The sequence below is a fragment of the Elgaria multicarinata genome, chromosome 8 (genome assembly GCF_023053635.1).
Source record: "Elgaria multicarinata webbii isolate HBS135686 ecotype San Diego chromosome 8, rElgMul1.1.pri, whole genome shotgun sequence".
In the NCBI taxonomy this organism is placed as follows: domain Eukaryota; kingdom Metazoa; phylum Chordata; class Lepidosauria; order Squamata; family Anguidae; genus Elgaria; species Elgaria multicarinata.
In genome coordinates, this window is record NC_086178.1 from 52,862,187 (window position 1) to 52,889,296 (window position 27,110).

At 41.3% G+C, this 27,110-nt stretch overlaps 1 protein-coding gene across 1 annotated transcript in view; it reads right to left on the minus strand.

The window, feature by feature from the left end:
• NGEF (neuronal guanine nucleotide exchange factor) overlaps nucleotides 1–27,110 on the minus strand; it is a 76,055-nt gene that overhangs the window by 22,947 nt on the left and 25,998 nt on the right. Inside the window, exons 4-7 of the mRNA XM_063132396.1 lie at nucleotides 18,016–18,258; nucleotides 16,997–17,139; nucleotides 12,794–13,068; nucleotides 1,824–1,984 (exon numbers count right to left, since the gene is read on the minus strand). Coding sequence (XP_062988466.1) covers nucleotides 1,824–1,984; nucleotides 12,794–13,068; nucleotides 16,997–17,139; nucleotides 18,016–18,258 — 822 coding nt within the window. The remainder of the gene's footprint in view (nucleotides 1–1,823; nucleotides 1,985–12,793; nucleotides 13,069–16,996; nucleotides 17,140–18,015; nucleotides 18,259–27,110) is intronic.

Consider the following 27,110-nt stretch of genomic DNA (forward strand, 5'->3'; position numbering starts at 1 on the left):
GTAACTAAGGTTTAGAAGAAGCATTTCAATCTTTTAGAATGGGGAAAAAACTGTTCAAGAGCTGGGAAACCACCCAACAATTGATGGTTGAGGAAAAGGGGGCATAGTCATCTGTGGTTTGGTCTTCAGGTGGGCTGGGTTTGGTCCCCAGGCCTGAAGTTCTGTACCCTTGCTTTAGGTGGGCTGTGCAAAATTTAATCAGCCCGAGAGCTTCCTGAAGAAATTCCAGCATTCCTGTTTAGTTAATGATCCATCCTTGGCAATGAAGGTTGGTCAAAGTGGGTATAGGTAGCTATAACTGTTTGGTTTATATTTCTAGCCACATCAAACACATACATATGCTCAGATGTCTCTGATTTCCAGGACAAGATGTAGCTGTATAGGTGAGGAAGGTATCCTATCATGTGTATAGCTGAGGAAAGGAATGTGCATCCAGATACATGTATGTAAATAAGTGTGGCGTTCATGTTATAACTGTAACAAAGAATTCAATAGAAACAGGCCATGAAAGCCAGAAAATCTGTGACTTATTTCTATTTCAAATTTACCTTGGATGGATACTGATCTGAAACTAATTTAGTCATAAGAGATTAGTCATAAGGTCCCAGGTCAAGTTCTGAAGGCACATGAGGCAGGCACCTTGCTGAAGCTAAGCAGGTATGGGTCTAGGCAGTGCTTGGAAGGGAGACCACCTGGGAACTAATGTAGCCACCTTGAGTTCCACAATGGAAGAAAGGTGGGATATAAATTAAATAAACAAATAACTATATAAGAAGAGCCCTGCTAGATCAGACCAAGTATCCAATTCTACAGTGCCCAACCAGATGCCTATTGGAAGCCCAGAAGCAGGATCGTGAGGGTATGAGCACCTGTCTTGCTCATGTTCTTTAGTAAATGGTGTTCAGAGGCATACTCCTATGATATCGGAGGTAATATCTACCCATTCTGACTAGTAGCCATTGTATCCTCCATGAATTTGTCTAATCACCTTGTAAAGCCATCCAAGTTGGTAGCCATCATTAGACTGTGTGATAGCAAATTCCGTACTTTAACTTTGTGCTGTGTGAAGAAGTACTTCTTTTTGTCTGTTCTGAATCTCCCAACATTAAGTAACTAGCACAATACACACTGAAAATGTATATGTGGGCCTGAAAACCGACACTTTTATGTCCTGCTGGGGCAATCTAAAGGAAAGCATCTTCCCTCTGGGCTGCCTCTAAGTCCTGCCCCCTCTGAGCAAACCTGTAGCACCAGGTCAAAATGAGGGACAGGACTGCATGGTTGTAAGGATAGGGAAGAGGCTAACCAAGTTCTCAGCTCACTATACTGCCACCGATACAGTCAAACATCATCATCTGGGTAACAGTTGTCAACCTAGTTTTGGCTGACTGAAGTAAGTTCTCCCCAGAGGACCTGAGTGTGTGGGGCGGATTATATGGGAGAAGGCAATCCCGCAGGTAACCTGGACATGCCTTCTGCCCAGCATAATCATATCCTCACAATAGAGTGGGGATCTTCTTTCCACCTTGCTTGCAAGTGTTTTTGTATGTAGTTGCTTCTGGTGCAAAATAAGAGATTCTGTAAATGAACTAGATGGGATTCAGCAGTATTTTTTCAATATAGTAATCATGGACAATGGTACATTTCCCTATGATAGTATTAAAAGGGAAACAGTAGCTAAAACTGATTGTCTAGGGAGGTGGAAATCAAGGACAACACCCACCAATGTTTCCTTAGGGAAAGCAGAATTTTAAAAGAAAGAATGGGTAATTCCTGATCTGATAGGTTTAATTCCTATGCACAATAACCATTAAGAGATTTACCGCTCACTGACTGCGATGACATCCAGAACATTGGAGAAGAGAATGTGAGCTTCTGAAGGATGTAGAATCTTTTTCAATCGCTCATTTTCCATGAAATGATATATCAGCAAATTCAGGCTCTTGTAGTATGAAGCTTCTGAAGTGACCAGTTCAAACATAGCCTGCAGGAGAATGTCAAAACTATATATGAAAGATGCATAAGTGAAAACACACTGAAAGCTTCAGAGATTATCACTCAAGTCCAGTTTCATAGTGACAGTATAAAAGTTCACAAGCTCCGTATAATTACTGCATTGATTACCAAGCCAGTTCAGTGCACATGGACCAAAAGAAATTGAAACACATGCAGCAGCTTAAAAGCCATGACAATAGCTGAAAAATGGAAGCTTAATAGAATGATTAATGCACACTGGATGCAGTATGCAGATTTTGGACACTGTTGTCCTGCTCCAGCAAAGGGTATCTTTACTTGCAGCTGATGCAAATACCCCACTGACCTTCATGGATGCAGATGAGGCTGAACATCTCACCTGGACCTAACCAAAGTACAGCTACAGCTGAATCAAGTCCTATAAGTTTAAAACAACAACAATGCAAAACACCTTTCTTAAGTGTTGAATCCTGAAAATGTTCTCTCAGTTATTTTCCTAAGTCTAGGGAAGATACTATAGACTTGGAATGTGACTTCCATTACTTTGAAATTATTATGGCACTTTAAATAAAAAATGCCACTGTATGTTGATAATGTATTATATCATAGTTCATGACAGTTGTTGTTGAAAAGGGAAAGGAAGTGAGAGCAATGTTCTAGAAGTGAAAGAGAAGTGCCTGTGGGAAAAGTGGTACAAAATGGAGAAAGGATAAACATTCAGGCTTCAGAGTTATTGCTAGTTTTTAGTGATCAAGGATCCACATAAAGCAGATTATTCTTTAATTGCACCATCTCTAAAGAATAGAGCATCATAATTGCTAAGCATGATAGCAAAGAATCTGAAGGGAAAAATACAAATCACAAGCACAAAGCAACAAAGATTTCTGACACCTGCAAACCCTTTCCCAGTACTAGCACATTTTTCAAGAAAGCATCTAACAAAAAACTAAATTTCAGTAGTAAACATATTTACTCTCTCTGCTTTTGTTCAAAATTTCAAATTGTGACACTGTCATACAGTTAAATATGAGTTAACGTATCATCATTCTGTTCACTGGCTGAGAGAAGCATGCAGTGAAGAAGAAAATCTCCCTAAAGTGGTGCCAATTTTTTTCAAAAAAAAAAAAAAAAATCCACCAAGGTAACTGGTCTTTTCACAAGCCTTGAAAGTCCACTTTTTGCTTCAAAAATATTTTGTGAACAAATTTTTTTGAAACAACACTACAAGCAACATTTCAAATACATTTTGAATGGCAATGTATCAATTTTCCCTAGTTTTATTTTTCTTAAATGTTTGGTTGTTTTGGGGTACATGTTAACCTAACCAATTTCTTGCATAATTGCATAAATCACAAAACAAAAAAATAGGTTATTCAACCGTAATGTGACATCGAATGTCCATTTCCAACATAACATCCTCTAGAGGAGTATCTCTGAAAAATGTATGGCCTTTGTGGGGAAAATCTGTTGTCCTAGGGCATGGCTAGGCCTACCGACGGAGGGGGGAGGATCTCGCGATCATCACGAGATCCTCCCCTTCAGTCTACATGCAGCATGCGACGTCCCAAGAGGACGCTGCGCCCGCCATTTTAAAATTTTGTGAAGATGAGCACTTGAGTGCTCCAGTGAAAAGGTAAGGAGTTTTTTTAAAAAAACAACAAAAACCCTCCCACTCCCCCCACCCCACCCCGATGGGCACAGAGCTTCTGAGGAGCTCCGTGCCCGGCTCCTCAGTTACTCACGAGGAGCTGGGACAAAACCGGGATGGCTGCCCACATGTCCCGTGGTCTCGGGACGATCCAGAGACCGCAGTAAAAGACAGGACACACAGGGATGATCCCAGGGCGATCCCTGGGGTATCGCCCCATCTAGATATGCCCCTGGTGTCCTTCTCACATATTTTCCTGAAATAAATGATATAGCTTTTCCATCCCAATATAATGCCTCATGTGTATATTCCTCCAAGGCATTTTTTTTAACTGAAGGGACAAGACAAGGTTAGAATAATGGTCTTGTTCAGGCAACACACTAAGCCATGATTAGGCTGCTAACCTTTTTGCAGCAAATGGTTAGTGAGCATGTTTAAACTGTGGTTATGTAGCCACCATGGTTAGGAATGGTTCACATGACACACTAAGCCATAAAATTTAGCTCAAAATGCTTAACCACCATGGGCTTAGTATATTGTCTGAACAGGGTCACTCAATGCAAAAACAAAGGATGACTTTGTGAAAGGTGTGAACTGGAAAAAGGCTGAAAAGAACAAAACGTGATGACTAAACAAGAAAGCAAAAACATATTTAGGCTTGTCTGAAGAAGCCCAACGTTACAAAGATACTCATGCCTTCAAGCTTGCTTAATGCTATGAAGATTTCAATGTCCAGCAATATGACAAAAAAATGTTTATGCTATAGTTATAAACTTATGAAATCATGTAAATGCTAGGTAGTGATTTCAAGGTAGTGACTGTTATAGCCACTTTCTCAGTCATTTCCTCCATGTCAGTACAGTACAAGAACCTGAGTAATGTCTTCTCTGACTTGCTCTTCTATTTTCTGCATCATTACATTATTTTCCATATAGCTCAAGAATGTCCTTGATGATTCATGTTGTTCTGTGCTTGATGCTCAACAGATGTCTAGATAATTAAAACTACCTATCAGCACTATAGACATTTTTTTCATTATTCCATTAGTGTTTTCCCCCTTCCATATAACCCCTGATGGCCTAAACCATTTCAGCCTGCTATATTATGCAGTTACCATAATTTTCAAATAGCATAATTTCAAATTGTGTTTATTGCAAATGTAAAGCCATAACTTTCCACCTTGTCTTGCAACCAACCTATTCGACCAGGCATAAAAACAAAAATATGAAGATTCAAATCTAGCTTTCAGTATCATTTTTGCAAACTTTTGTTTGCTTTCTTTACAGATGTGTGGTCATTCCTTCAACCTCTCTCTATGAATGTTCAAATTTCTTCCAATGTGCATAGTGACAGATACATCTCCCTCAGACACCCAATGCTGGTTTGTAAAGTTGTTGGAGTCGTTGCAGGGTAGTATAAAACCTTGTTGGCCAGTCTAATTTTGTCTTCCACACAGTTGTCGTTGTAATGCAAATGAAGATTTGTGTCTTAGGGGAACAATCCTATGCATATTTAGACAGAAAAAAGTTTTACAACTCCCAGCATTCACCAGCCACCATCAGGCCATCCTGTGCAAAACAAGCAGGGTGGAGATGGACAGTTAGTGTAATGCTCAGCTTACTACACTGCCCAGCTGCAGCAGCATTAGGAGTTGTGGGTGCGCTCTGGTAGGTTTAGGACAGGGCCTAAGTGGCTGTCAGCAATTCCATCCCTCCTCCTGCATCCCCTGAAAAAGCTCTTTCCACAACAGTCTAATCAGGACTGCATTAGGGCCAGCTCCCAGTGCTAGAGTCTCCCCGTGCCAGTTCTGTGAATCCTGACCACAGTCCTATGCTTTGTACCACGCACACTCCTGTCAATCCATTCCGGAGTAGCCACAACATCTCCTGTTCCCATTAGGAAGAGCAGGGGAGTCATTTAGGGAGGGTGGGGGGAGCACCCCTGTGTTTCAGAGTACATATAGTAACTTATGTCACAACATGTCATAACTCCTCTAGTTATTATGAGGCATAAAAAGTAACAAGTACAAAGGCTCTTCACTTCCACCCAACACAATCCTGAATAATGCATGAAACCTTTGAATCTGCCTGTGAATTTTACTCCCTCTCCCTATCAGTTTGCCCTCCTCTCTACTGAAACCTCGAATGGTGCCCCTGGTTATCACACTTTGTCACAAGCGCGTATGTAGAGTTGCCCTTCCTTTCTAAACAAAAATAGTCTTCATGCTGCTCATGAAGTTCTCTTATATCCTCTACACTCTAGAACAGTTATTCTTAAATGGTGCTGTATTGTGGGCCACCATTCTAGTTTGCTCTTTATCACTTAAGTTATGGATGCTTGAATGACCCAATTGACCCTATGACTGGGTTCGGACAACACGATATCCAGTGTTGGTTTAAATAGTCAGCCGTTGGTTATTTAACCCACCATGGGTTATTGTGTTGTGTGGAGGGTACCGTTGGTTATTTCTTCAGCCATCATTGGTTATCTTATCAGCCACAGAGTCATAAGGCAAGAGCAACCAAAGCATGGCTGCAGCTCTAGTCCAACTGGCAAGATAGATTTTTGGCAGCAAAGGCTGATGGGATACTAGTGGGAGGACTGGGGAGAGAGGGCAGGGGATGAGTGAGTCAACTCAACGTGAACTAATAGTTAACTCAACCCTGATCCTAATCCACACCATGATTGATTATTATCATGTTGTGTGAGGAGTACACCCTAGATAAACAACTGTTGAGTTGGTTATTACCCCACCATTGACTATCGTGTTGTCTGAACATTGTCACATCTTGACAGACAAATGTCTAAGTCTGGAAGAACACATTATCCACATTGCTGTGTTGCGTTCTCCCCCTCCTTTCAAAATAACTTCGCCTACTGAACAGTATAGAAATGTAAAAAATAAATATCTTTGAGTTTTTATATTTGATAACAGACAGTTATTTTTATGTTTAAACATATTTCTTTTGCAATCATTGGTCTGCTATTTACAATAAGTGGGCTCAGTATTCTTTCCATCTATATCTGCTTACCATCCATTAACTGTGAATTGCTATAACTTCTTAAAACACTTTAAAAAAATGTTCTTTTAGCAGCACAAACCATAAACAAGCATAAGGCAGAGCACTATTTAAATTAAGCCATATTTCAGCTCAGTCTGGCCTAGTTATGATCTGCAATCAAGGAGAAATAATATTCACCATATTTAATTCCTTAATATCTGCCTTTCAAAGCTCCCAGATGTTGAACTTAAAACATTTGTAGACCAAGCATTGCTCAAAAGGAAATTACAATAACGCTTAGGCTGATAGTACTGGTCGATCTTTCCTGGTAACTAAAAAGCTAATACCGGAGCTGAGGGCCTCTCATTACTCCTACAACTCTTCAGCTATTTTAAAACTTCATAAAAACAGTCCAAACATAAGTTGTTGTTTTTCTGGCAGTAATGGAGCTCCTATACAGACATTCCTTGGAGTAAGTTCCATTGAACTCAGCAGGACTTACTTCTAAGTTGACATGCATAGGATTGCATTGTCAGACAGCACTGAATTGCACTGGATTGCACTGATTTTGTGCCTTATGGAAGCATGAGCTTCCGCACAACCTTTTCTGAGAGGAGTCAATGAAGTATATACGAGCTTCATCACACCAGCGTTACACTGTGCAATCACTGTGAATTGCGTGCAAAAGACTCCGAAGTTTTCCAGCTTATAATCTGCTTTTATTGTGAAGTACTCCCATGCATCCCGCTTTAATTGTACTTCTTAGCCAAAAGAAGTGAAATATTTTGGTGTGCAGGGAGTACGGTTCTTCTGATCATGCAAAAGCACATCGCTCAAACTGCAACATGTACTTTCATCCCTCATTTTGAATCCGGTGTTCTGTGGGTGTGTTTTCAAGGGGAAGAATTGCTGATGAAAGAAAGGGGTGTGTCTTGTCTCCACCAAGTGTTTTTAATTGCCAATTCAAATCCTTCCTCCTCCTGCTTCCTCCATCTTAACTCGTCCATTTTCACTTTAAAAGAAATGTGGGAAATGCACCCTCCTTGCCAGCAGCACCCTCATTTTTAAAGATAAAGAGATCCAAATTGGCACAGTGGTATGTCTTAAGGAGAGCTCTCAGCATGCCGAATTTGAACCAGATTGGGTCATCCATTGATTTTTTAATGATTTTTTACATTTCCTCCCTCAAATCTGTTGGAGCTAGTGTGGAGGAAAGTAGGATCACATTTTCATTCCTTTGAACATCCGAAGCTGTGCATCTTCAATGGGATTTACTTTACTCAAAAGTAAAACCCATTGATTTCAACTGCTAACATGACCTGCTGCCCTTTGGTCTGTGCTTGGAGGGAAGGTGAGACTGGAAAGATCTCCCCTCTTTCTGCGCCCTTTTCCTAAGGAGGAGCCACAGAGAGAGGGAGGCAGCCTCCAGGCAGGGTAATCCTAGGTAGGATTCTTTGTATTCCTTGCCCCCCCTTTCACCGTTTCTCTCCCCTCCAAGCATAGACCAAGAGGCAGCATGTCACGTTAGCAGTTGAAATCAATGGGATTTGCTTTTGAGTAAAGTAAATCCCCTAACCCTGCCTGGAGGCTCCCTCCCTCCCTTGGAGTTTACAGTTTACCACTGCGAAGCGCTAGGAGTGCTCTTCAAAGCAACACGCTCCAGGCCGGGCTGGCGGGATGCAGGGCAATAAGATGCAAACTCTCCTGTCCCTTCCACTCCTAATTTGGATCCTAGACAAGTCTGGTCAGTTTCACCCAAATGTCCAGTCAGTTACCTACTTCCCTTTCAGTCAGGCTGGAAAGTCTTTTGAAACAGGCAAGGACTTGGAGCAAGAGGCAGTAATCAGCAAGAGTGAGGCAGGGGGTTGGGGCAGTAATCAGACTTTCCTGGTTCCCTTACTCAAAAGTAAATCCCATTGATTGCACGCAACAAAATCTCCAGGCAGGGTGAGGGGAACAGCAGTAGCCTATGCAATGGAGGGGGTGTTGTCCAACTTCCAACAAGCAATAAACTATAGAGGGAGGTACAAAGGAGATATGGGTGGGTGGGTGAGGATGTGCTTCTCAATGGGAAGAGGGGGCGGAGGCGATGGCGAAAACAACAATGATCACAGCAACGCACTACAGCAGAGATGTAAAGAGGCTTGGTTCCTACAAGCGCACATACGCTATGTAAATGCTATATAAGCGAAATGGGATAATCCAAGGGAGAACCAGGAAAAAAGTGGAGGTGGGATGAAGCTAACACAAATTATATATACACATAAAATTTTAAATACAAATCTAAATCCATTAAACAAGGAAAAAGACATTGGTTCAGTTCATGCAACATATTTTTCAACAGTGGCTTTAGAACTCCACAGTGGAGTTTTTACATCACCATTGAGAAATGTGTTGCGTGGCGGGAAAACTCCATCCCACAGTGTAGGTTTCTTTGGAAAACACTCCACACAGAATATCCACGTTGTGCAGAGGAGAATAACTGCACAACAGTTGTATTACGTGTTGTGTGGAGGTCTCTGTGGAGTTTTCCGTTGCATTGAATTTTCCCACTGGCTACAGAGTTCGTTAGCAAGAGTGGCAAAAGGAGTGAGTGCCATTCTAGGAAAGCTACCGGGATTGTTTTTTTGCAGCAATGGCTGATGGGATACCATTGGGAGGACTGGGGGAAGAGAGAGGATGGAGGAACTGCCAAACATCACGATGGATTGTACTCAATTCCATGATAGCCCACAGTCACACAACGGTGGAGTTAGAACATGTTGTATAGGGAGTACCTCCTAAAAACTCAACCGGTGAGTGGAGTTTTCACACTGCGTTGACTAACATGTTGTCCGAACTGAACAATTTTTTTTAATTGCTTCAAGTTGCTTCACTATTATCTATTCAGGAAGATGAGGGATCAACACTTTCTCTTCAAGCTATTTTTGCCAGCAAAACCCCCCACCTATAAGAATATTCCTATTCCCCTATTTTCCCTCTATAGATAGGAAAGCAATTTATCACCACTTCTCCTGCAGCGCTGCTGCTACAATCAATTTCACTGCCCCCCTGCCCGACTCCATTTTTCTAAAATAAATAAATAAATGGCAGAAGGCTGGATAACATTGGAATACAATGCAGAGTTGTCTTACACTACTTTAATTCCCCTTTTTACCAAGCAAAATGGGTATAATAACAGTGGACTACTTTGCAGGCCTAGCATAACTCTCAGGCAGAATCTACACTACTGCTTTAAAACAGTTTATAATAGTATTGACAACTGTTGGGGCCGAGGACACACTCCATACAGTTTTCAAACTGTTTTCAAAGTGTTATATCCTGCTTGGTGTAGATCTGCACCCCCCTCTCTCAGTCACAGCTCCATCCCCTGTTAAATGGCTATATAATAACAATGGGCTTTATCTGCATTGGCATGGTAATTGTGGAGGTGAGGTATGAAATAAGACCTAAGTTAGAAAGTTCATGAATTCCTATCTTTGTTGCTACCTTTGTTTTTGGGTAGACAGACTTCTGCCCAATCACATCTTCACTAAAATCCTGGATTTTAACATTGTTTCTATAGGGTAGCAATCACTTCTTCGCTAAGGAAGACGAAAAAAGGGCTTAAAATGAACCAGGAGACTGCTTCTCCAGGCAATGGATGTGAACACTCTAGCTTTTATTTGTCTATGTGGCTAGCTCTACTTTTCTAAATGCCAAGCACAGCTATGACTTCATTGATTGATTAAAAACATTTAAAGGTAGGAGCAGGCTAATTTCTTACAAAATGAATGGACAGAACAGTACCTTCACATTTTGCCTTGTATGCTGTTTTCAACAAGGATTAAAGACTTGCTTTTTAAATGAAAGCAGGGAATCCAGGAGCTATAACTAAGACATAAGACCCACAGGACTCACACCTCTTCTGGGGCTTCTGCAAGGAGTCTGTAACATTTACTTCCATTTTTTTTAATTAACTGCAGCTTGCTGTGTTGTCTGAACTTGGACAAAAGGTGGTCAATTTTACCTATGATTAATGAAAGCAAGCCAGTTCATGAACTATAGTTTATGAAGCCGGCTTTGTTTTCAGTACCCATTGTTAAAATTAACTGCAGTTTAGTGTTCAGATGACATGCTAAACTGCAGTTAATCAATTATAGAAGTGGAAGCTTCCTATCTCCTCCTTGTGGCCATACCAGAAGAGAAACAGGAATGGCAAACATGCAAGCCCAGCGTGAAAGCTGAAATTATTATGATGCTGAACTTTGAGCCCTCCAAATCATAAACCATTATGTTCCTCAAGTTATGCTGGGCATAATACTGCACAAGAACCCCATGCTAGATCAAAACAATGACCCATCTAATCCAACACTCTTTGTACAATAAATGCCTCTAGACTGCGCTTTTACCAGCTCCTAAATATTCTTTTTGTCTTCTTTTTTAGTGATGGGGTGGCTAAATTTACACACTGAATTCCAACAGTTCCCACTATCTATGAACTTGTGGACTCCTTCAAAAATATTCTAACAGGTTGGTGTGGCTAAACTTCAGCCCTTTTTACACCTAAGGATTATCCCCGGTAAATGGAGGGATCATCCCTGCTTGCTCCAGGGATCCCCTGTGCGTCATTTGCATGCACAGGGATGAACCCGGGACAATCCCAGGGAAAAAGGCAGGTGTAGAAATGGCCTTCCTTTTCCATGATTTCCCTCCCACCCCCCGCCTCTCAGGGAGGGTTTTTCTTCTATATGCTCAACAACACTTCCCCCACCCCACCTCCTTTTCTATGAGTGTGCGTTTCCCTTTTTTTTGCATGCTCAATTTTCAGTTCTCTGCTTTATTTGTTGTTGTTGTATGTTTAGTATTTATGTTTAATATTTATGTTGTTGTATGTTTAGTATTTATTTAGTATGTTTAGGACACGGAATAACGGGCTCAAGTTAAAGGAAGCCAGATTCCAGCTGGACATCAGGAAAAACTTCCTGACTGTTAGAGCAGTATGACAATGGAATCAGTTACCTAGGGAGGTTGTGGGCTTTCTCACACTAGAGGCATTCAAGAGGCAGCTGGACAACCATCTGTCAGGGATGCTTTAGAGTGGATTCCTACATTGAGCAGGGGGTTGGACTCGATGGCCTTGTAGGCCCCTTCCAACTCCGCTATTCTATGATTCTATTTTACATATTATTGTTTTTAATTTGGACAAAAAGGTAGGGTGGGGCAGAATTCTTGGATTAATAAATGAATAAATAAGCATTAGGGCGCAGTCCTATGCATGTTTAGACTGAAAAAAGGCCTATAACTCCCAGTATTCCTCACCTAGCAATGCTGGCTGGGGAATACTGGGAGTAGTAGGACTTTTTTCTGTCTAAATAGGCATGGAATTGTGCCTTTTATCATGCTTTCCAGCAGTCTACCCAGGACATCTGACTGTTCTTTAATTTACTGGATCCCCTGAAATCTTTTTGTAAAATTGCTGAGACATTGTTGTCTACTTTCCAATCATTAAGGAATGTAGCAGGGTTTTAGTGATAAGTTACGTACTTTAGTTAAATGATCAACAATTAACATTCAAGGGTTTGGAAGACTCTTGGGTGAATGCCATCCATTTCCAGTGACTTATTACTGTTTAGTTTTTCAGTTCATCTAAACCAGCTGTTTCAATTTGGCATACAGTTTTTCATCATGAGCACTGTCTGAAAACAAGGGGTGGGTACTTTTTCAACATCTTTCATTCTGAGGACTGATGTAATTAATTCATTAATTTCTCTGAAATTTTGTCTTTTTCCACTCCTTGGCCTGCTTTATTTATTTATTGCATTTCTATACTGCCCAATAGCCGAAGCACTCTGAGCAGTTCACAAAAGTGTATTCAGAAGCTTTCCTGCTTCTGAATACACTTTTATTATCTCTAAAAACTTTAGCCCTAGCTCTATCTCTCACTGATGCTAATTCACTAGCACCACAATCTTATTCTGAGAGCTAGAGGGTGGGATTGAAAAGGAACAGAATGTCCACTGACTTTTTAAAGTAAGGAAAGGAATTTAGTTCAAGATTGCATAAAACAGTCTCTTTACTAAAACCAGTGAGCTTAATTTTAAATGGTGTCATTTTGTATGCGATGAATCAAACTACAATGATTTTTATTCAAATGCCAACAATCCAATACCCTTTCCCCTCATATTACCTCTTGATGTTTGACCTCATCTGGCTGAAGAATGTTCAGAACCCCACTGCTTCTGACTTCTGGAAGATCTTGCCATAAATTAAACCTGGAAGTGGAATTCCTGAGCAAGCTAATCTGGGGAACAGCCCTGCTTTCTGTGGTGTTTATAGGTTCAGTTTCCAATGGTGTCTCTTCAGTAGCTGAGCACTCTTCAATATCTGTCTGTGAATCCTGCAGCCGCCTAGTTTCAATCTCCTCACGTGTGGATTTATCACGATATTCTTGATACAAGAGACCTAAAAAGTACCAAAGTATACAAAATGTTACTGAACCAACATTATTTTTTATGCCAAACGAACATTTCAGAATATCTACTACTGAGCCACATTCAGACCTGGGAACAGTAACGGTTATTGCACAAACCGTAGGTATTATATATCCCGGCTTCAGCCAAAACAGCTTGGAAAATAGAGAGCTGCAATTTGAGACAATGAGAGTCATCACACAGGGGAAAATCATGATTGCTTACCGTCACTTCTCTGCCCGCAAGTTTGTCCCTCATTACTTCCTCTTTTGAAAGAGGAAGTAAACAATATGCACATGGCCCATTCAGTGAGCCGTTTTGATCCCTCTGCAGGAGATAGTGGCAACTTCCGTCTTTAAGTCAGACTTACTGGGGTGTTTTTTTGTCACATGAAGAAGGCTAGAAGGGGAGGGAGGCATGTGGGAGGCAGACAACATCGTGAGAGGGACCTGCAAAAATCTGTGAGTGCCCAGTAATGAGCTTGCAATAAAATGCTCATCTGATGCATCTCAATGTTGACTCCTAGACCCTCACAGTGGCTCCAGGATAATGTTTTGATCTGTATCAGCCAAGCCACAGAAAGACAACAGCAGAACAGATAGCTCTAGTTGACTCAAGCAAGTGATACAAGCATATAATATCAGGAAAAATAAAACAGACGAGCCAAACCCAGAGCCTGTTTGATCTGGGGGGGAAATCCTTCCCAGTCCCAAATAGGATGATCAGTCAGATTCTGAGCATCAGCGAACACCAACTGCTTTTTCTTTGCAAGGGAGATTTTATTTCATAAAATTCTAATCATCCACTGATTTTCCTTAGTTGTATACATCCTTGATGCCCGGAGGAAAGAAAAAAGAAAAGAAAGAAAACAGAGAAGATCACATGTAAGTGGGTGGGAACCATTTCTGATCCAAATGGGACAACACTGGGATACCCAACTAAAAATATCATAAATTCTTCATAAATATATCTAACTGTAGTGAATACAGTGACATTACTTTTTCCTGGAACTATCCTACAGACAGCATTCTAAAAACATTACACCAAACACTAAATCAATATATTCATATTAGGAGATAAATAATTATATCCTATACCCACTTCAACCACCAAACAGTCACCAAGAACAGCTCAACATAGGCCTAAGTCAAATGCCATACTGGTCCAAACACCAGTATGATTTACAGATTGGGAATATGCTACAGGCTTGAGCACTTCCTCCTCTGCCTCCTTTCTTTAATTTGAAGATTCCCCTCCCTTCCATGGTTTTCAATACCATAGTTTGCTGTGTTGTCTCATTTGGGAAAACTATGATTAGCACTAACCAGGAATTGCCTCAAAACTTTTATTGAAAACCATGGTATAGGAGCAATCCTGGCGAGCAATAACCTACACTCCATTTCCTCATTATGGATCTTGATTAGGTCATCATAATACTGGTGACACCAAACTTCAAATTGTCACACAATCTGATCTAGCAGCTTCACAAACATGTTGACCAGGAAGGAATATATGATGAAAACTTGTGGGATCCTATAATGCACAATGAAATATGAGGTTCTCTATTAATATATTTTGTTATCTTTAAAACTCTAACAATGCAAGTGCTATTTTACAAATGCTTATCAGACCCTGCAGAAATAACAGAAACACCTCATGATGTTCCTCATGGCCAAAGGCCACTGAAAGATCTAATACAATTCATTTCTGTATAATTTCTCAATCATTCTCTAGACAATAATAACCAAATCACACTGTTTGAGGATATAGAAGGAATATGCAAGAATACTACAAAAATTGGCATAATTCACCCTACAAGAAGAGAATGAAATAACTGAAAGTTTGAGGATGTGTGCCAACCATAAAGCTAGTATTATAAATCCTATTTCAGACAAATCAAAATACCAGTTACAGGTTTCTAGAAATAATAGTTCTAAAACCACAGGGTGTTGTGCTAATTTCTTGTGAGTCATTTCTTCCATATAAAAGTTAAGTGCAATTTATATTATTTTCCCTTCAGTTTTAGTAAGCACAGGACGAAGCTGGACACAAAAGTATATTTTGTAAGCTGGACTCAAAAGTATATTTATTTTTAAATTTATTTTTACATTTTATATGATGTTATAAACAAAATTATAACTCATTAACTGCTTGCACTTATCATTGTGACAAGCACTCGAGCATTTTATACACAACTGCAACTATTTTTAGTTTATGATCTTAGATACACACTACTTATAATGGGAAAGTGGCCATAAATAATGTTTTTGGGGTTTTTTTGCATACTGTGAGTATATTCAGTAATCATTTCTTTTTGGAACACTATTCAAAATGGGATTAAAATAGCAATAGGAGAAACTGTACCTTGGAAACCATGTACTTTCCTGTTAGCTTCCCACACTTAACTGAAAAGGAGAGATTGCCCTTAAATGTGTTGTGCTGTTCTAGTGGAATGATACTTACATAATTCCACTTGAACTACTTTGTTACATATTTTCAGTCAGTGTTGAAATTGCTCTTAACAATCAAGGCTGAGCTGTGCTTAGCATTATGGAGGACACTGGATATGGAAAGGGATGGGGGAAAATAACTCTTTAGTGGTGATGGCCCAAACCAGTTATATACCGATAATAGAAGGCAGTGTGAAAAAGAAGCATATACCTAAACTATTTGCTGACGTGGTATACAGGTTGTATCAGGTTCAAGAGACGTTATAAACAAATAACAATTCTGAAAAAGCGAAGAATTTTACAACTGTATTTTGGAAACAGTGTACTTTCCTCTTCCTTCTAGATGATCTTCAAGTTCCTTTCATCATCCTGAAGATCATCTAGAGGCAATATCTAACTTACAGATGCCAACAGTTTGCTTTTAAAAAAACTAGATATTATTATCTTGAAAATGTAATAAATAAATGTAATAATAAATAAAATAAATAAATAAAACATTTATTTTTATACTGCTGTCAGTTTTTGACCCCATTTTGAGAGCCTCCCTACATACACTACCACAGTAGGTCTCTGGACTAATGCAGGACTCTGAACACTACTGCAATGCAACTAATAGTAACAGGCATGAAGGATGAGATTTAAGATCTCGACTGAGAGCTGGTAAGAGGCTAAGAAGGACAGTTCACTTCTTGTGTGACTGCTGAAACTTAACAAGAATATTTAAGGACTGTGATTTTACTTGGAGATATGAAATAGAGCAATAAAGGTAGTATCTATGGCTAGGGCTATATATAGGAAGGAATAATATTTCAGAATGATCTTGGTTAAAGTGCTTTTTTTTTTACAGGAAAAATTCTTCTCCAAGTGTTCTGCTCATAAGCCTCAAATTTGTTTTTTGCAGATTTCAGTCCAAGTTTCCTTCTGGTTATGTTATTTTTCCTAATAACATATATTTCCTAACTTCAGCCATAAAAAATGAATATTAAGATTACTATCACGTTTTATTGAAAGTGGTAGACATGCCATCAATCAACTTGTTTTGTATGTTTTCTATAGCACATTAACAGACTAATCATATGCATGTTTATGCAGAAGTAAATCCCACTGAGCTGAGGTTCTAACTACATGTTACATGAAAACATACATACCAGAATCCACAGTATCCTTTTTTGTTTAAGCAAAGAGATTTTGGCAGGGGAAAACAGCAGCAGCAGCTGTTGTTGGTGGGGGGACTCAACCCTTTTCCTGCCTGTTGTTTCCCTGCTCCAAATCAGCCATCCTAAAACTACTTTCTCCTCATCCCAGCTCACAGGACTTCAAACAAACGTTTGGAAGGGCAAAATCAAGTTGAGGAAGGGACAATTCTCCACTCTTAATTATCTTCTCCTCAAGCTGCTTTTCTCAAAGAAAATACGCACATTTGAATGTAACTTGCAGTCCACAGGATTGCTGCCTAAACATTCTCCTTACCTATTTGTTCAATGAAGTTTTTCCAGGAGTCAGCTGTCATGGGGTGAATCATTTGCAGGGCCTCAGGGAAAGCAGCAGGGCAGTCGGGATTCACAGGGCTCTCTTCTGGAATAGAAACTGTTCCAGCCATAGAAGGGGATTCACTTTGAGAGAGAGAAAGAAACAGTAGTGTGGGTGCTTGTTCCACATCATTCATACACCTCTAGACAGGAGCACTGCTACTGAACAACAGTGGCTACATGGGCTGCGAATGCGTAAGGAGTGAAGGTAAACCAAACTGAATCCATTTAGGCTCCATCACTCCTCGCTGCCCATCTACGACTCTCCGGAGCTACCTGTTAAGAGACCCTCCTGAAGGGAAGCAAATTGGGCAGGAGAACAATGATGGAGTTCAAGGACAGGAGAAAGGGGGGGGCGGGGAGAATCAGGATTTCCTTGGAGAATTATAACCCCATGGACAGGTTTTTGTTTTTTTTAATGAGAGCTGTAAAGCCTTAGGCACTTCCTGGCGCCACACCCTCAACTCTGAAAGTCCATCTCCGATCCCAATGTGGAATGAGGGATAGCTGTGAGGTGGGGTGGAGTGGGAAAAGAGACCACTTAGAAGCGTGGAGAAAACTAGGGTGGGTGGCCGAGCGGCTGACTGCCCCTTGCAAGCCCTGTCTGCGCCGCGGCGGGGGGCGGGGGGGGGGGGGAGAACGGGGTGGGAGGAGAAAAGGAGGTGGCGAGGGCAGCTCTGAGTAGCCCTGTCAAGTAAGGCAGTGGACGGAGAGCTCTGCTCCACACTCCCGACAGGGGACAGCTATTCGGGGTTGGCGCCTCTTGGTCCGAAGACAAGCCGAAGTTCCCGCGCTCAAGTCTTGCCAGACGAACAGCAGCACAGGTGTGCGTCGAAGCCTGGGCAGAAAGGAGCGGGGCGCCGCCAACGCACACTCCGGAGCCACGAACGCGCAACGGGTCGCGCCGTGCAAAGAAGCAGCCATACCCTTCCTCCTCCTCCTCCTCCTCCTCTTCCTCACCTGCCGGGCGGGCTGGCTCCGTCGGCCACGCTCTCCGGCGAGCCTTCATGTTCCAGGGCGCAGGCGGCGCTCAGCGCGGCGGCCAGCAGCTCCATGCGAGGCGGCGACGACGGCAGCGACAGTAGCAGCGACTCCGGCAGCGAGCGGCGGCTGCTGCTACTGCTACGGAGCGATTCCGCAGCAGGCGCGGGGCTGGGGGAGTCCGGGCGGTTGCCACGGTAACCGGGGTAGGAAGGGAGAAGCCTGCGCGGGAGGGGAAAAAAGGAAGGAAGGAAGGAAGGGGGGGTGAGGAGAAGAACGGGGAGTTGGGGGAGAGAGAAAAAAGAGGGAGAAAGATGGGTGGCGTGTGAGGGGGAGGAAGGGAGGCAGCCGCCGCCCCTCCCTCTTGCTCCGCCACCCCCTCAGCGCTTGTCCTTATTACTTCTACAGCTCTTCCCCAGGCACTCCCCCACCCCGCTTCTTCCGCTGATTTTTTAAGAAACCTTCCCTCAACAGTCACCTTCCTAAAAGAGGGGCAAAGTCTTAAGGAGTAAACAAAGCCAAAGGGTCCCCTCAGAAGCCTCCTGTTCACACAGGCTCCTCGGACGGCACTTGGGACCCCACGGAGGCCTCCCTCGCAATCACTCCAAATCATGAGAAACAGCTCCCCACCACCACCATGAACTAGGAGAAAGGCGCAGGCGGCACCCCTTCAAAACAAGCCATTTCCACAAGGGTGGGTGGGTGTTGCAAGGCACCAGCCGAAACACCTGGAGGGGTTTAGATCTAATGTGGAAGTAATGCTGAGATTTTCCCACGAAAATGTGTCAGGTGCTCAGGTCGTTGTATTGGCCCATTTAGTTAAAAATATTCCACCTTGACTGGCAGAGACTCTCCAAGGTCTTAGCTCAGCTGAGACACTTTCAGATGGAAATGACAGGGTCTGAACCTGAGACCTTCTGAGAGAGCAGCCAAATTGTATAAGGCTGTAGATTCCAGACCACTTGATCTGATCTACTTCCCCTTTAAACACTTTAATGATCTTATCAGACACAATCAGGCCTTTCAATGCATGCATATGTCTGATAGTCTAATTGTCCTTTATGGTTTTAAGTATGAAATTAGATGGTAGTGGTAATTACAGTATACAATCATATCCACTTCGAATGATTCTCAGGGCCGTCTGGATTATCACACTTGGAACACAAAATGCTGGACTATAGGGATGATAGGTCTGAACCAGCAAGATGTTCATCTGATGTCCAACTTATGTTCTTTTACAAGCTGGAGTGTAGGAGGAGAGTTATTTTCTTCAATCTCTTTCTATTTTAGTGCATTATATGCACTTCTTTTTAAAGAACGGATATTAAGAGCTTCGGCTATTGAATGGTATAGAAAAGTAATAAATAAATAAAGTAAGAATTCACTGTATTCAACCAATATAGGAACTTACAGATCTAAACTACAGAAAAACATATCAGTTCTGGGGATTTCAGAGCATCCCAGCAATCTTTTCCCTCATCTTTTTTACACTATCTCTGCCTCTAGAGTTACTAGCTCTGTAGAGATTTCCACCACACACACATAGAGAAAAATAACTGGAACATGAGTCACCCAAATCCTTCTTGAATCAGGTTTATATCAGGGTGGGTAATATGTGGCCCTCCAGCTGTTTTGCCCTACAATTCCCCTCAGCTCTAGCCAGCATAGCCAGTAGTGAAGGATGATGGGAGTTGTAGGCCAAGACATCTGGAGAGACAAAAGCTGCCTACTCCAGATTTTTTAAAATTTTATTTATTTATTGCATTTGTATACCACTCCATAGCTGAAGCTCTCTGGGCGATTCACAAAAGATAAAAACACTTAAAAACAATATACAAAAATTAAAAACCACAAAAAAACATACAATAGGCACACAAATTTAAAACCACTATAAAAACTTTTTTTAAAAAAAACACCCAAGAGCCTAAAAGATTTAGATAAATGGGAGGTTCAAATGACATCCTGACAGACATTTAAAGAAATTGGGAGTAGGGTTGAGGGCCATATGGACTAGCTCCACCTCTGCTGTTGATGCACACCATGGCCCTGCCCCTATGGCAGAAATGTTTCCCTGCTGTTCACATTCAGGTGGCCTGAGAATGGAATCTCCATGCATACCCATATATGTGTGTAGATCGCCACATGAAGGGGACCCTGATTGGACCAAGTTTCTCCTCTTGTGGATTTCTACTTGCATACATCAGTATGCATGCAGTCTTTTTTCATGTCATTCAAATATATGAACAATGGGGAAGAGTTTTTGTTGCAGGTGGCACAGTGTGTGGCTGTGGCGTACATCAGCAGCAGGGGGTGGGGCTAGCCCATATGGCCCCACAGTTCCCCTCTTGCATTCTTTCAATGCAGGGGTTGTGTAAATGTACCTAATATCCCTAATATCTATTTTGATTCAGGGATATTTCCAAACAGCCATGCATTTGAAATTCTATTCAATGTATCAAATTGGTGCAAATACAGCTCTCTTCATTTCTATTTATGATAGGTTTGAGGTTCTCAATGAAGGAATCAGGCACATTTTGCATACAGACTTCAGTTCTCCTCTGTACCTGTGGAAATGAATATGCTGACGAAATATTATTACATAATCCATGTCTTAGCTTATCCCTGAGTTTAGAGAAGGCTTGCATATTATTTTTCCTCATTCTGCTTTAATATTTGCCAGATATGTGCTGTCTTAGAACATGCTGACAAAACCTGTCGCTTAATGTGGTATAAACTTAGGTCAAGTCGCATAAACAAGACCAAGCTTTATGTTTGCACTGCTGAAAAAATAACTTGTCCCATGATATATGTGCATTTAAGAGATAGGGTGTGTGCTGTGAGAAGACAGTTTTGTTACCAGAAGGAACTCACAGTTCATAAGAGGATTTGAAGGGGCAGGGCAGGGTTGGGCATTTGATTCAGATAATGTTCCAGTCAGTTACTTAATGTGAATGGAAATAAAAAATTGCATGGTTAGGCTGTGGAAATGTCAGTGAGGTTGCAGTATACAGGCTAGTTGTAAATTTTGTAACTCATTAAGGGAGTCAAATACAGTTTGATTGTTTCATATTAGAAGTAATTACATCTCAGTTCTTTATCAGGAGAACAGTTTTGCATCAGCTTTAATATTTGAAAAGGGGGGCTTGGAGGGAAATGCTTTATGAACCCTGTATTAGTAATTAAAAGTTTCATAATTGGGATTGAGATTTAAACTCATCACTTATTTTTGACTACAGTACGTCTTGAATTGTACATTAATTAAAAGTAGCTCTATATATCAGGGGTGCACAACTGCAGCTCTTGGGCACTTTCTGTGCGGCTCCTGAAACCAGCAGGATCCCAACTACTTTGCCCCATTGCCCAGCAATCAGGTGGGCAGTGGGGGGAAATGCTGCTCTTGGCTTCTGAGACCACTGTTTTCTCAATGCTAGTAGCAGTAGACAAACAACCATCTTGGTGGAGAGAGCTGAGAGCTGAAGAGGCTTTTACCTACCTACACACACACACACACACACACACACACTGATCCCTAGAATGCAGTAGCCAGGGAGGTGAGATATGAGCGTGTGTATGTGTGCAATGTGTGCACATGTGTGGCTTGCAGCCCTTCAGCTGACACTGGATGTGGCCCTTGTGGCCAAAAAGGTTGTGCATCCCTGCTCTATATCGATGCTTAGGTTTCACTTACACTGACGAACACATTTGATTGTTCCTTATAAAGGAATTACCTGACTGTGAATTTGGAAATTCTTCTCACAGACCAGCGTGATTTACTTTGTTTTATGTGTGAAATTCTTAGTGTTTTCACAAAATGTAGAAACACTAAATTTGGTATACAACTGAAGTCACTCTGATTACTAGAAAAACATGACATGTTTAGTCTAATGATCTAAACACACAATGCAAAAGTCTTCCTCATATTAGAATGCAGTATTTCTGCAGAGATAAGCCAAGTGATGCGTGGAATAGAGGGGTGCGGGAGCTGCTGTGCAAAAGTTAGGTAGAACCTTAGCAGAAATGCATCCTCTGCCAAATAAACTAATAAACTGGAGAGTTGATGAGATAAACTAGGGATGGGAAAATGAGCAATGTTTGAGCTCGTTGAGGAGGTTTTACGTTTTCCACCTCAATGTTTACTTCGTCTTGTTCTCACTCCGGAATGTGAGTGGAGTTTTTTTGCAAACAGAAAAGGTGCACATTTTTTCCAAGCACACACTGAAATGTGCACTCCCCCCCCCCCCACATTAAAACATGAAAATGTGTCCTTTGGGGGAAATGTAATTTTAAAGTGCATTTTCCAAAAATGATACAATTTGTTAACATAATCCTAAATTTGTGAAAGTGTGACCTTTTCTCGAAAAATGCAATCACGTTCACGTTCAGGGTTGTAAGTGAGGCATTTTTGTCCTTTTTTTTAACAGCAATAAAATTCTCATACATCCCTAACTAGGAATTAATCTAAAAATAATAATATGATAGGCAATGCAGAGACTAGATTTACTCTCATTATCTGGATTCAGATTTTGAGGAGTATTGCATGGTCAGGAAGGCTAAGTGATGGGGAAAGGCGGAACTTCCTTCCTGAGGTAAAAGTGTATAGCAGATATTGGAAGTCTTTGAATAAGCAGAAGTAGTGATAGAAATAGCTCACTATGGACTGTCAGCTAAGAAGAAATTAATATTAATGAGCAAGATAACACAAATGCAGTTAGCTATAACAGAAGATTTAAACTACCTAGGTATCTGTTGAAAAATAATACAGCAAAACACAGCAGTGCATGGTTAAATTCCAATAACTAGTTTTAAATGATTTAGGCTTGGATATTTGTTATCATTCTCAAGAATCTTTGAAGATTATATCTAATCACTGTCAGAATGAATTCTTAAGAAACTTAGTACTCCCTTGTTTTACAGCTGGAAAATAATGAATTCTTAAATTCTTCCTTCCAGTATTATCATCCAATGACTAATTTTGAAAGCAAAGTGATTTGTTATCTTTAATCACTACATTGAATACATTTCAATGGAAATTTAATTCACTGGCAAACTGATATTTGGTTTTTATATTTATAACATTTCAGTACATTTGGTCATTTCATAACAGTGTGCTGTTAATTTAGTTTGTGTACTATAATTGATTTTCTTTCTTTACAGATCTGCAAGCTATTTTTCTATTAAATTCTATTATAGGCACATATTATTGTGAGTAAGATAGTAGTCACCTCAAAAAACTAATTAATTTGGACTAAGGAGGGCTTCTAGAAGGATGATTTTCTATGACCACAAGTCTAGACTCTTAGGATGCTTCCAGACAGAACTTTTATTGTGCCTTGTCCTACCTCATTCACAGAATTTTACTGGGGAGCCGGATGACATCGTCTTCAATTTGCAACCTTCCTGTGTTTTTCCACTGCTTCCATCTTTTCTTTTATCAGAAAAAATAAGGAGGAAAGGAGAGAATAGCTACACAGTGCCTTTTGATTGATAGTGCTCGGAGCCCTCTGTCTGGAAGCACCCACAATGCTAAGCCCAAGCCAACTTCTTCCTGCGTGATCAATTAAAGTATGCCACTGAAATGTATTGTAACCATTGTGTGATATTTCAAGCAACTTTTCAGTGACAATAATGTGCTATTCCATCCACCTATAATGCATATAGATGGTGATGGGAAGATACGTCTCTGAGGGTGTTGGGACAGCTAGAATAGCCATGCTGGTCTTGCCTGCCTTTTTTTTAACTGCCTAAAGGTGCTCTTGTGGAAGTCATAGAGTAGAAAAGCTCAAGTTCTCCTAACAGAACAGTCGTATGGAAAGCAGGATGGATGGGGAGAGAGATTGTGCTGGAGGAAATGCCACTTCCTAAATGCTGCTGGGCGCATGCTAGCCAGAATTGGAAGGTGGTTGGGCTCTTTAATTTTCCCCCATTTTTTTCTCACCAGTTTTTCCTCTCCCCACTGTGCCATTGGTTCTACTAGAAGGGAAAATAACGATATCAGCTCCAGGGCTGGCGTAGTTATTCCCCTGTTCTGGGGAGATGTCTGGCAAATGAGAGGGCTTTGGATCTGGTGGATTTCAAGCCTCTCCCAATCTGCCCAACATGCCCTGACATGGCCCCCTTTTGCTCTTAGGGCCTACAGAGCAATGCCACCGGTCCCGGTGCTTAGCTATACGACAGCGGGATTGCTTCTCTTTTAATTTTAACCCATTTTTTAGTAGGTTCGAATCTAGCCAGTGAGCATCACATTGCCGCAGCAACAGCAATTTATCTCTCCTTCCCCTCTCTTGTTGAAAGGAATCTAAATTAAGGTCGCTGCTCTCAGCACCCTACACCACAAGAGAATGCTTTCCTTCCTTTAAACGCCAAAAGCTGCCACCAGAGAACTGAGGCCAGGTGGGGGTAAGAGGTGCGAGGCTGGGGGGACACGGAAGTAACGATGCAGCAGAGGAGGACACGCTCGCCGGTTCCCGTAATGGCGAGGCACCCAGTGAACTTTGGCAAGGTGAGGGGATGTCCTTCCAGCGGGTGATTTGCTGCTGGTCCTGCTGCAGGCTGCTGCTGGAGCTTATCTGCTCTGTGGAGAGAGGCAGGCACCGTGGGCAGGTCTGCTGAGTGAGCGAGAGCATTGTGCTTATAAGGGGGTGCTCCCTAGGGCAGGCTGCGGTGCCTCCTGCCATGACGCCTCCCCCAATGGGCTTACTGCTCCGCTGCCTTGGAGAGATGCTTGCCTTGGATGCCTCACTGATGCCCCCCCACTTACAACGGCACCAATGAGATGGGGGGACTGTGCACATCTCCTCCCTCTGGCTGCGATAGGTAGGAAGGCAGGAAATCGTCCAATCACGTTATCCTTCCCTCAAAGCTCCACCCACCTGTCAAAATGCACTTTAACTCCCCCTACTATGACACATAACTATAACATGGTACAAACCCAGACATGATCAAAAAGTCGCGGTAAATCACGGATGCGAATATGCGCATTATCGTGCTAAAACCCCGGTGCTAGGGCGAATGGACGGCTGCATCATGTAACTTAAAATGCGATTATGTGCATTTAAGTCGGGGAAAACAAGCCGTATAGATGTGCCCCAGGAGGGATCTCCACAGTGGACTTCCTTCTCTGCAGGATCATTTATCCATGCAAGTGGATCTCTCTCTCTCTCTTTCTGCCTGAGAAGGGACTTCAATTTCTGTGAATTTGAGATATTTGGATTTTTTCTTTCTAATACAGAAGTGAAACTGACAGGTTATTTACATTTTAAAATCCTATTTAGATTTGCTGAATGTAATTTTCCATAGCTCTTTTATCAGCTGAGGTTAACCCCTTTTTTGTCTTTCTTTTTTTTGAAAAAAAGTCAAAAAGCAAAACAAACAAATAAATACAGCAGCAACCCTACAAAGGAGGCCCTCACTTTTACCTAACTAAATCTAATTGTGACCAATATGAAATATAAACCCCAGATAATGCTAAAATATTTATGGTGGATTTTTTTAAAATGGGGACATTCCTATCTTCATCATATAAAATCAAGACAAAGAAGTTAGCCTAAAATTTGAAGGAATACAAAGGTATTTCCATAAGGATAAAACTGCATGTGCCCAATCCCATGTTTTCGTCATAATTTTAATATAGGGGCTGAATGCTAGGAAGGAGAGACTTGCAGGGGAGAAACAGCAGGGGAGAGGAAATCCCTTGCCTGCCAGTTCTCTCTTGTGCATGCCCTCTAGGCCATTTTTAATAATTCCACCCACTAGCTGAGACTAGAAGTAAACCTTGCTGGGGTGAAAACATCCTTGAGGGGAGCATTTGCAGGGAGGATCACCCTTCCCTGTTTCAAAGATAGGTTTGCTGCAAATGAGGAATGCAGTATTATATAAAAATAAAACTTGTATTGCCTCAAACAAACATAGCTTCTAACTTCTCTCCAGCCCTGGCTGACTCCTGAGAGTGCTGAGTCACTGACTGCTGTGTCACCTCCTGATTGGGCGAGTATTCCTTCAATCAAAGTCTGTGTCCCTGACTTCCTCTTCCATCTAGCTTCCTGTGTGTCTCACTTAGTTCTACCTATTGATACACTTCCGACCACCAATTCTCCCCTACGCTTCTCCCCCATCCTCGCCATATTACTGTTATAATGCCAATTTTGGAAAAAGCAACACTTAGCTAGTGATATTTAACAAAAGGTTCTCGGGGGAGTCTACACATTTTTAGTTTAGCACTTTTCTAGCTATCGCACAGGAATTTTATACGGGTAGTAACGGTTTTCTTAAATTTTAAAACCTGCATTGTGGACTGTTTGCTGAATTTATGTCCCTTTCCCCTCATTTTCTGTTCACAATCTATAAAAAAAGAATTAACAGAGTGAGCCAAAAGTATATGCACTGTGTATAGTTAAGCTTTTTCTGCTACAGTCTGGCCTTGTGTGCTACTTTCAACCTCACATCAGTATGTATGGGAACAATATTTTGACCTATGTGCCAAGTGTTTTTTTAATGTGATAAAGCCTGGAAGCAGCACAGAGTTTCCTTCATTTCTGTACTTCTGCAGGAAAGGGAAGCCAGGAGAACTCTTGGAAGAGTAAGGAAAACAATAAATCCAAACAAGTGCAGTTGTTTTTGTAAGACCTGAACTCTACTCCCAAATTTATCATAGATTTTTTGACTGGCCTTGTGCAAACAATTTTCTCTGAACGTCAGTTTTCCATTTGTATTAAGGAAATAACATATTTATTTATTTTTATTTATTTATTTATTTCATTTTTATACCACCCAATAGCCGAAGCTCTCTGAGCGGTTCACAAAAATATTTACCAATTTCCAGGTGTATTTTGAGGTAAAAAATGGCAAAGATTAGTGAGAGCAGCATTTGTTTACAAAAGCATGAATGTTCTATTTTCCTCTTTACTTGAAAGCAAAATATGGGTGGTTGAAGGGTAGAGATAGGGTAGGATTAGCAGGGAATGTGATGTGCGATATCAAAAAAAATTTGTGGGAGCTTGTGTTCTAGTTCTTCAAACACTGCCATGGATTCAATGTGTGGCCTTTAGCAAGTTAGTCTCAGCTTTCACATGTAAATA